Source organism: Sesamum indicum, linkage group LG13 (genome assembly GCF_000512975.1).
Source record: "Sesamum indicum cultivar Zhongzhi No. 13 linkage group LG13, S_indicum_v1.0, whole genome shotgun sequence".
Taxonomy (NCBI): domain Eukaryota; kingdom Viridiplantae; phylum Streptophyta; class Magnoliopsida; order Lamiales; family Pedaliaceae; genus Sesamum; species Sesamum indicum.
The window spans coordinates 1,136,156-1,146,643 of record NC_026157.1 but is presented as its reverse complement, the minus strand read 5'-3'; the positions used below and the strand labels follow the sequence as shown (position 1 = coordinate 1,146,643).

At 32.7% G+C, this 10,488-nt stretch overlaps 2 protein-coding genes across 4 annotated transcripts in view; both read left to right on the top strand.

Moving 5' to 3' along the window:
- LOC105176056 (probable LRR receptor-like serine/threonine-protein kinase At5g63710) overlaps positions 1-3,652 on the top strand; it is a gene marked incomplete in the record, with an annotated part of 7,697 nt that extends 4,045 nt beyond the window's left edge. For both annotated transcript variants that reach the window (XM_011098730.2, XM_020698649.1), the window contains 1 exon segment: positions 3,144-3,652. In XM_011098730.2, coding sequence (XP_011097032.1) covers positions 3,144-3,455 — 312 coding nt within the window.
- Positions 9,780-10,488, top strand: part of LOC105176080 (thaumatin-like protein 1b) — a 3,853-nt gene continuing 3,144 nt past the window's right edge. The window contains exons 1-2 of one of the 2 annotated variants that reach the window (XM_020698651.1): positions 9,780-10,099; positions 10,195-10,488. The exon at positions 10,195-10,488 is cut by the window's right edge and continues 481 nt beyond it. In XM_020698651.1, the coding sequence (XP_020554310.1) occupies positions 10,036-10,099; positions 10,195-10,488 (358 nt within the window). In that variant the 5' untranslated portion in view covers positions 9,780-10,035. Of the gene's footprint in view, positions 10,100-10,191 lie in introns of both variants that reach the window. The other variant, XM_020698650.1, reaches the window with a different exon arrangement.

The following is a 10,488-nucleotide window of genomic DNA, read 5'->3' as shown; positions in this document are numbered from 1 at the left end:
TTTCCCTGGACTTTGCAACTTTGGAGCATTTGATTTGAACTATGAACTTAGTAGATCATTTTACCTAGACAGTTAGTTCTTGCTGTTTTTTCTCGGGAAAAAATGCAATTGAACAAGTTGTAATAACGCAAATGAGCAAATTACCTTATATAAGCAAAAAAAGTAGCAATTTATCTCTCTGTATTTTTTAAAATACAGCAATTTACTCTCTATATTTTCTAAAATCAGCTCCTTTAAAATTTGGCATAATTATGAATTAATATTAGATGAAATTATATAATTTTTGGATGGAAGCTTTAAATTGACAAATTCGCTCTTGCTGCATTTGTTTCTTTTCTACAAAAAATTAAAAATTAAAAAAAAAATGAATGAGGTAGATGAAAAATTATAAAAAAAAAATTGTCTAGTTAGTCTCTAAAGTTTTTAAAAATAAGAAAATTATAATTCATAATCCACAAGGGTGTTTCGATCAGTTCACTACAAAAAATAGATGAAAGTCTAACAGAAACTAACGGATTAGACTAGCGATTATCATTAAAATCAGGAGGTATTGATAATTCTCGAAACAACAGTGATATATTTATAATTATACCAAATTTCAGGAAAGCTCATTGTAATTTCTCCAATTTATATATGTGCTATTTTTCTTTTAATTACTATTTTATTTTTGTTATGTTTTTCCACTATGTATTTCTTTTACTATTATATTTCAATCTATTGATGTTGACTGATATTACACTATTATTTATAATCTATTATTAATAAAAAAAATGAAATAATTGAACATATGAGCGTCTTAGTGCTTATATTGGTGATGTTCTATATAATTATGCTAGTCGTATTTCTACTACAAATTTTAAATAGATTGTTCACATTCTTTTTCAATTTCTCACTTTGAAATATTGTAGCATGTAGATTTCATCTTTTCCATTTGTATTTAAAAATATTATGTAATCTTTTAAAGTCAATTATGTAATATTAAAAGTAACAATGTGCATAAATGATTTTATATATATATTTAAAAGTTTATTAGTAAGAGATCTCAAATCATTTTTTAATTTCAAAAATTTCAATTGCATAAAATTGGTGTTCCTATTTGTAGATATCTTTTTTTTTCTAATATTCATTGGTTAACTTTTTTATTTCCGAATTTTTAAATAGAGTTTACTCATGTTCTATGTATAATTATTATAAAAATGGTTAGTATGTAATAATTTTAAGATCATACTTTATAAGTATTATAATTTAATATTTCTTTAATACTTTTCCTAAGTCTATGCCTGTATTTAAAGCACTAATTATATATAATATTACATTCTATTTTTTTTTCATAAATATCTATTTATTTTTAATTTCTCTTAAAATAATTAAGGATATAATGCAATTACTTTCCTGTGATAATACAAATAAGCAAATTACCTCCCTGTTAAAAAATAATTGCAATTTACCCTTGTAGTTTTTAATGGGATGGTTCGGCTCAAGCGGGCCGATCCCAAGAATCAATACTTGGGACTAGCCCAACTCAGTATCCCCAGATCACTTGGTCCTGGACCGATCCTATTGGGCTTTTCTTCAAAGTTTATTATATATTTTTAATTATTATTTGTCTATATATAATTTTTCGTGTAATTTAATTTATTATTTATTTATTTTAAAAAAATTTAAGTAATTTCAATATTTAAAAAAAAAAATTAAACAAGCACATTCAAACCTAATGCGGGCTTGGTCCAAGTTTGGTCCAAGCGTCAACTTGACTAGTCCATGGGTTGGACCTAAATTTGAAATGGACCCAATTGGGGCCACTCAAAGGCCTAGAGTTGTCCCAAGATCCGCCATGAACAATAGTGGGCCTGTTCTAGGCCTGACTTTTTCAGGTTGGTTCGTGCAGCTTATGGACCGACCCGACCCGACCCATGTGCACCTTGAACAGGAGGTAAATTGCTGTATTTTTAAAAAACACATGAAGATAAATCGCTATTTGTTTTTTATATAGGATAATTTGCTCATTTGCAATATCAAAAGGGGTTGTTTGCATTTTTTTTCAAATAATAGATATTATACTATAATTTGTTAGTTATTTTTACATAAAAATGAATCATACTTGCATAATTCCTTATATCAGAATGATTAGTATCAGGAGATCCCATAATTATTTTTAGTTATATACCATACTAACTACTTCATATAAATCCAAAAATTGATTATTTGTTGTAATACTATGTATGCTGGTCTTCATCCTCTTTCAGCATATTTTACATATAAAATTTCATTTTTCTTATTAGATTGGGGTTTTTGATTTTGCACATTTGTATCGTTGGTTAAGTATACAAATATTTTTCACAATAAAATAGAATTCACATTTTTTATATTTAATACAGATATAAGGGAACTTTTCGTTTAGTATTTTTTTTCTTTTTCTTATTATGAAGCAAATAAACATTTCATTCAAGAAATAAAGACTTTCAATCTGTAAAACATCACAAATACAAGATGGCATAAAGATCTCACATTTCTGGCTAAACCACCATATACGGGAGATAATTTGCTATTTTATTACAATAATTTTTGTGTTCATTTCTTATATCACATGGGATAAATTGTATTTTTTCCTTTTAATACAAATATAGAGGAATTTTTCGTTCATTAATATGGTCAAAATTGAATGAGTTTGTTAACATATTTAAATAAGTTAGGAATTTCTTTTATTTCTTATTTCTTTTAGGTTATAATATTAGTTTTTAAAACAGTTCTAAAATGTTTGAAAAAGTTTATGAGATGTTTGAAATTGTTTATAAGCTCATCTTACAGGGTTCTCAATTATCTTATGAGATGTTTGAAAACGTTTATAAGCTCATCCAAGCGCTCTTCAATTCTTGTTTATTCAGGGTACGGTCCAAATAGGACAAAATGCAATTTATCCCCCCATGAAATGTGAAAAAAAAAAATCCTGTGATAAAAAATCATAGCAACGGTGTAATTTGCTAATTTGTTTTTCACAGGATTTTTTATGCTCATTTCACATATCACATGGGGGAAATTACATTTAACCCGGTCCAGTGATATTTATTCATTAATGATTACATCCTATTAGTCCTTCATTGTGAAGTATATTTCAATAATTTTCTGTTGTGATGTAACTCTAGATCAAAAAGCTACTGAGAGAAAAACGTCTGGAGGACATTGTGGACAGAAACTTGAAAAGTTACAACTGCAAAGAAGTCGAGACGATTCTCCAAGTAGCAATGCTTTGCACGCAAAGTTCACCAGAAGATCGGCCGAGAATGGCAGAAGTCGTGAGCATGCTGCAAGGAGTGGGTTTGGCTGAGAGGTGGGCGGAGTGGGAACAACTTGAAGAAGCAAGCATGCAGGAGTTTTCCTTAATGTCCCACAAGTTCATCTGGGCTGAAGATTCTACTCATGACCAAGAAGCTATACAATTGTCACAAGCAAGATAGTAACACTTATTCAACTTATAGGCATGTTTGCTTAAGATTTGGGATACCAGAACATATAGCTCACATGATATAGTTTAATTACAAGTATATTGTATGATGAAGTTTAGATTTCATGTCACGGGACTAATATATGTAAATCTTGTGTCACACAGCATATTTCAGAATTTTGGTTGACAGTAAAGTTTGGATTTCAAGCATGCATGTTTGAATGTTAATAAATTGTTATGATATCATCCTTGGTACGTATTACGCACTAGAAGAAATATAAGATTTAATTATGGCTAGTTATGATGATTGAAAATAAATAATCGTAGTAAATAATCATTAATCGCGACACACAATAGTTATTGACTGTAATTTTTGCTAGTGTGGTTAATAAATTTGTCATGGTTAATAGCCACAGTAAAAATATTTTTTCATGGCTCATATTCATAGCAAAAGTAGTTTAATTTTAATGATGGATGAGTTAAGTTTTTGTATCGATTTTTATTTAGTCATAATTAATAATGATTATTTACAACGATTTTAGTCTATAGCTGATAAAATTATAGGTAATAGTAAATTTTCTTCTAGTGACGGGAGAGGTGCACATTTGTTTGTAAAAGTGTTATAATATTTAGAATATGACAACTTTCTAGCTAATTAACGTTATGTTTGATATTGGGTCAGGTATATGGACTGATGACCCAATTTGAATCCATATTTGTTATAGAATTTGAAGTTGTCCAATTTTATATTGGGATAAGGACTCACATGAAATAAATTCTATAGAGTTTGTAGTCTCCTAAATGCATATTGGGATAAAAATTTTTGTGGAATAGACCTATTTGAAATAGAGTTTATAGTACTCCAAATGCATGTTCATGTAGATTGATGAGAAACTTAGATGTGTGATATTCCTTACGTCTTTACCGTAGACAGCACGGGAAGGCTTTACAGTGCACCAGGTTTGATGTTGTGCGGGCTTTAAGCATAACAATGGATATCGAGCGTGTATCAAAGGGGTTGTAGACAGTTGTTAAAGAGCTATCTTTTATATCTAAATAAAGATTAAAGAAGTGTTCTTGATACACGTTAATGGAGAGTTGAATATGGAAGGTTATAGTGATAGTAGCTTCCAGTATCATATGAATAATTACTAGTTTCAAAATGAATGTACATTCAGACTTATGATGATGTGGTGACTTGGAAAGGTTCCGAGTTGAATACTGCAACATATTTCATCATAAAAGTTGAATGTATGACAACTTTAGAAGTTGCTTCGGAAAGTGGTTTAAATAGAAAAACTATTCCTAATGGTTGAGTGTCGTACCTAGCATAGTTAGTCCAATGTTCACCTTGGATGATGACAACTAGGCTATAGCATAAGCTAAAAGGGCCTAGGATGTGATCACAAAATCCAATAAAATTCTTGAAAACTACCATCTACTTTGAAAAATGGTAGGAAGATGTGACGGGCGGTTGGATCACATCATATCTGTAGAAAGTATGTTAGACCTATGAGACCAAGTCGGTATCGCAAATTGCTTATGATCAGATCAATCTGAGAAACATGGATGATTGACTTTAGGTCACGTGGGAGATTGTTGGAATATGTAACTTGAAAGACAATTCAATTGGCGGTTTTGGGAAACAATCAACAATTTTTATATAAAATAAAATTGTCTTGATAAACATGATGAATATTCATCTTACCATATGAATCACTATGCTTACTGATTACGTTAATGGCATTTCAACATCACAACATATGCCTATAGACCAATTAGATAATCTATGTAGTTGGGCTGCACATTGGATGAAGGCTCTAAAATCAATTTTTTAGGGTTGATCTGAAATATACCAAGTTAAAAACCTCGAGACTAGGTATCAATAGTCCTATAGAAACTTGCACTGAATAATGCATTCATTGGATGAGTGTTGTGTTTTATCGGCGAACATTAAATGTTTGTGCAAATTTTAGTGGGTTAGTTGACAAGGGATCAACTGATTGAGCTGACTCGTGAGGATCATCATATGGAGGCCTCGGAGGTTTCGTTGGGATGACTGAAATTTTCAGCTCCGTTAGTACGAGAATAGTTCTCTCATACTTGAGAAACCATGGTAATCACATACACACAGTGGGTATATCTTAGATATGACGAGAGGTGACCATGTACGAACATGATCGTTACAAGTCTTGTCCAGTGAAATCAGAATGTGTAGTGAGGACCATGGGTTCCAAGAAGAGGATATATCCCCTGTTAGTATGTAATAGTATATCTCCTATACAATGGGAGACGTGTTCATGCTCTTAAAATTTATGGCCACAGTGATTGATCGAATATGAAACAATTTCCTATATCAAGCAATGAAACAACACAGTCTCGAGTACTAAGTAGATGCATAGTCCATGATAAGAACCGACACCAATTCCATACTTTAGACTAAGGTCAGAAGATGGTAGATGATTATACCCATATGGAACTTGAGAGCTTAAATGTTCACGCCGATATTCACCTAGTTCCTAGTGTCGTGGACCGTTGCTAGACGGCCACCTAGTATTGCACCCCCTACAGCACTACACTTATTTACCACTAATTATCATACCTTTTCCATAATTTCAACTAATTTTATAAAATATTTTCATTAAACTAATAAAATAAATTCTATTTTTATCAATATAATATATAGAAAAAAATATTTTTTTAATCCGTTAAGTATGCCTAATTTTAGTTTTAGTTTTATAAGTATGCCTATTTTTTATTAACTCCAGTAACTTGCAAAATTGATTATATTTAGTCCTTCAATAGATTGGATTTATAATTTGCGCCGAAAAAGTGACATGGCTGGACACTTAAATGCGTTTTTGTTGATTTATAATCCTATGTGGCTAAAATCATGAGGTGAAAGACAAGTTTGCCATCTTTTGGAGGGAAGAAAGGTGACTTTTCCCTCCAAAATACTTTTCCTAACCAACAAAATATATTTTTTTCTCTCCAACCTTGCACAAACCCATTTATTTTCCTTATCTCTCGGCTCCAATGTCGTGTTCCATTGAAGGACCACTTTTTTGTTATTGCTGAAAGGAAGCAATGGTTCGGACTTCTTGGACTAATCAAAATTCAGGAAGGAGGTTCCATTCCTATCAAGATTACAAGGTAATAAGCTCAATTTTTTCCCTAATCAAATTCTTTATAGTTTTTTTTGGATTTTTTAAATAAATTTAGTTTTGTAGAGAGAAGGGTCTGTTAAGTCAGCATACAAGCCACGTACCCTCCCATGTGGCACGACATGTGGTTAATTGGCCGAAAATTGGACCAACTGATTTACACATTGGCAAGTTCCAGGTAAATTTAAAATTTTGGCCCGAAAAAAAAGTAGAAAACCCTCAAACAGACTAAATCTAATTAATTTTGCAAGTTATCGGAGTTAATAAAGAATGGACATACTTATAGGATTAAAATTAAAATTGGACATACTTAACGGACTAAAAAAATATTTTTTCCTAATATATAAATATCATACGAGGTAATATGCATCATCAAAAGTTTATTTCTACTCTCCATAAATGTCCTAACATACACAGCTTGAAAGAGAATAGTGAAATATCCAGCTATACAAAATTTTAAATGCAAATCTAATAAAAGATTAGTATATTTAATAATCACATCCGTCGGATTTTTGCCTTCAATGACCTATTGTAGGAGGTGACCTTCCCAAGGCCAGAGGATTGGGGACAACAGTACCATAAATACTGATTTTTACAGCAGAGCAGACCAGGAATTCTATCAGAATTGGGTGTCAATTGGGATCTGATAGTTGTGCACAAGTCATACGAGTGGGTTGAGAAGCCAGTTGTCTTTAGGCCGGAGCTTAGGAACTGGCAATCATCAGTTAAGGATGGTTTGTTGGAGGCTGGTGTTGATCTTTATAACGGGTTTAGTTTGGTAGGCACTAAGATTGGTTGATCTACTTTTAATGGTTCGGGGAGAAGGCATAGTGCAGTCGATCTGCTCAATTATGAAAATCCTGTGAATATTAAAGTGGTTGTCTATGCAAGTGTCTATGCAATTTAGAATTCTTTTAGCCTCTTCTTCACCTTATTCTAGATTGAAGCAATTGGCAATGAAGCAGCTTCCAATGTCATACCTTTTGCATCCACTACTCGCTCTGTTTTCATTCGGAACCTAGCTTCACCACTCTATCTCACTGCGGTTACCCTGATGGAGAAGATTACTGGGCCATTCTCTGCAGGTTCACTCCGGTTGGCATCTACGGATGTCAGGGTGAACCCAATTGTGCGCTTCAATTACTCGAACCGTCGAAGATTTTTCAGTAGACGGAGAAGTGGTTTACTGATTAGCTGCTTGAACGTGGAAAGATGTCGGCATCTCTACTCTTAGGTGAGTATCCGCTCTTGCTGGTCTTATTGGAATAAGCGCTGCTGGGGTAATAAAAGGTTTGGTCCTATCCGCCTTTAGAGTGATCGCAGACTTAAGTAGGTTCCTGAGAGTCCTCACATCACAGCCTGCTCTTATACAATTCCGTCCGGCTTTGCTTCATTGGCCCCTAGCGTTTTCCTGCCCCCGGACTGTCTCCTAAGAGGACTTCGACACCTTGAAGGGTCAAAAGGAAGGTCAAAGTCATGTATCTGCTATCAGATTCGCATGAGCTACTGCTCTTGTCCTGACCGAGATCTATTCTCATCTTATGGGAAATCCCCGCTCGAAAAAAGAACGAAGTTCACTTTATGAAAGAGCTAAAAGTCTAGTTTCAAATATCACGGCTAACCCATGTAATAAGAGTATGACACGACTTCAAGTCCAATGTGGCTAGTCAGTGTGACCTATCTTATGAAAGAGTATGTGACAATGAATGAACTGTCTACTCAATAAGTATAGCTAACCGGTTGATATATATATTTACACATATGCAACAAGTCAAATATAATGCAATTAAACCAAACAATCAATATTCTTCATCAACAGACTTAAGAAAGAATACATGCCCATAATCATATATCAACCACAATATAATTTCTGACGTTATAGTTTATTTTCTTAAAAGGCTCTGCTTAACCAAGTTTAAGTGTATCACTCAATGGCCTCACAGGCTACCATCATTATCTCAATCACAATATCTCATCTCCTTTTTTTTCTAATATCACACAACACATAGCTCGTATGATATACTATCATCAATGATACCACATAACACGCAACTTGTATGACATCCCATCATCAATCATATCACACAGCACATAGCTCGTATGATATGTTACATCATCTTCATTGATCAATGACAGCACACAGCTCATCATAAATCATATCACCATAAGCCATAGCAGTATGCTCCCCCATTAGGTAAGCCATCATTTTATTTCAATTCAAAACATAAACATCATTAAGTTTTTAATAAATTTATTTAATAATTATTTCTTGTCAATAACTTTCTCATTTGATTTTATTTCGACAATTAATTATACGATCAGATAATCATTCATCTGACTTCCATACAACACAAGCATAGATAAGCACATAATAATAACTTCACAGATTTCAAGGTAATCCAAACAAATAGTCAATATTTATAATCAAATATATAAACAACAAATATATGATATCCATATATATGGATCCAATTAGCTATACTTACCTCACACTCTCTAACACACACCCACAAACCCCCTCAAACTCTCCTCACTCTCTGGCTCTCACACACACATGCATATACTCTCCTCTCTCTCTCTCTCTTTCTCTCTCATACGCACACATATACTAAGAATTAAAATTTCTTTTTGCTATTTAATTTTGCTAACATTAAAAAATATATTTTATTATTTAATAATAAACTAATATAGTTAAATAAAAATTAAATTAGTATTGATATTATATTTATTAAAAAATATAATTCAAGACATTATAAATTATATGTCTAAGAATAGTCATTGTATTAACAAAAAAAAATTAATTATATATCTATATTAATATTCGACTAGTATTAACGTACATGTATATTATTTTTATTCAAAAGTTTAGTTAGTAATTCATTATTTTTTCTTTTTATAAAATGATTATCTGTTATATTTTTATTTAAAATTAAACTAATGTGTATTATTTATAAAAGTATTTTAAAAATATTTAAAATAAAATATGTTAAGAAATAACAACTTATTTGATTATAAATACAAAACACTTATCATTTAATTCTTATACAATTAAAAAATAATTAATTATATAATAAATAAATTAAATTTATTTTGTGATTGATTTGATTTAGAGTAAAAAAATTTTATAATTAATTTGATTGGAGACAAGAATTTTACACAAAAGAAGCAGGCCTAGTCTGGCCTGCCTTCTTCCTTCCCGACATCCATCCTCCCTCCCATTTCCCCGTAGGTCCCACTTTCTCTCTCTAAATTGCCTGTATAAATTCAACTCCATCTGCCTCTTCGCCATCTTTGATCAACAACTAAATTAGCTCTCCCAATCCCAACTGTTCTCTCATTTAGTCTTCATTTCCCAACCTATATATCTGAACACACACATCACACACTTCCAATATTACTGCGCATTTCGTCATCTTTTCTTCAATCAAAATGGCCGGAGAACATTCTCTCTCTCTTTCTCTTTTCTTTTCGTCCCTCGTTCTATCACTCTCAGGTACTTCAGTTGTATTCTGTCCCTTAATAGTGATTTTTGTTCCGCTTTTGATCTTTTGTCCCGGTCGTAAACTCTTCTTGTTCGCAATGCAGCAGGCAGTGTGTTCTCAGCAACATTTACATTGGTAAACAGGTGCAGTTACACTGTGTGGCCAGGGATATTGTCAAACGCCGGCACCCCGCAACTTTCCACCACGGGGTTTGCCCTCAATCCCGGCGATTCGTTTCCGATTTCTGTCCCCACCTCCTGGTCTGGCCGCATGTGGGAGCGGACCCTCTGTTCCCAAGACTCCATCACAGGGAAATTCACCTGTGTAACCGGAGATTGCGCCTCCGGGGCCCTCGAGTGCGGCGGCGGTGGGGCGGCCCCCCCTGCCACTTTGGCTGAGT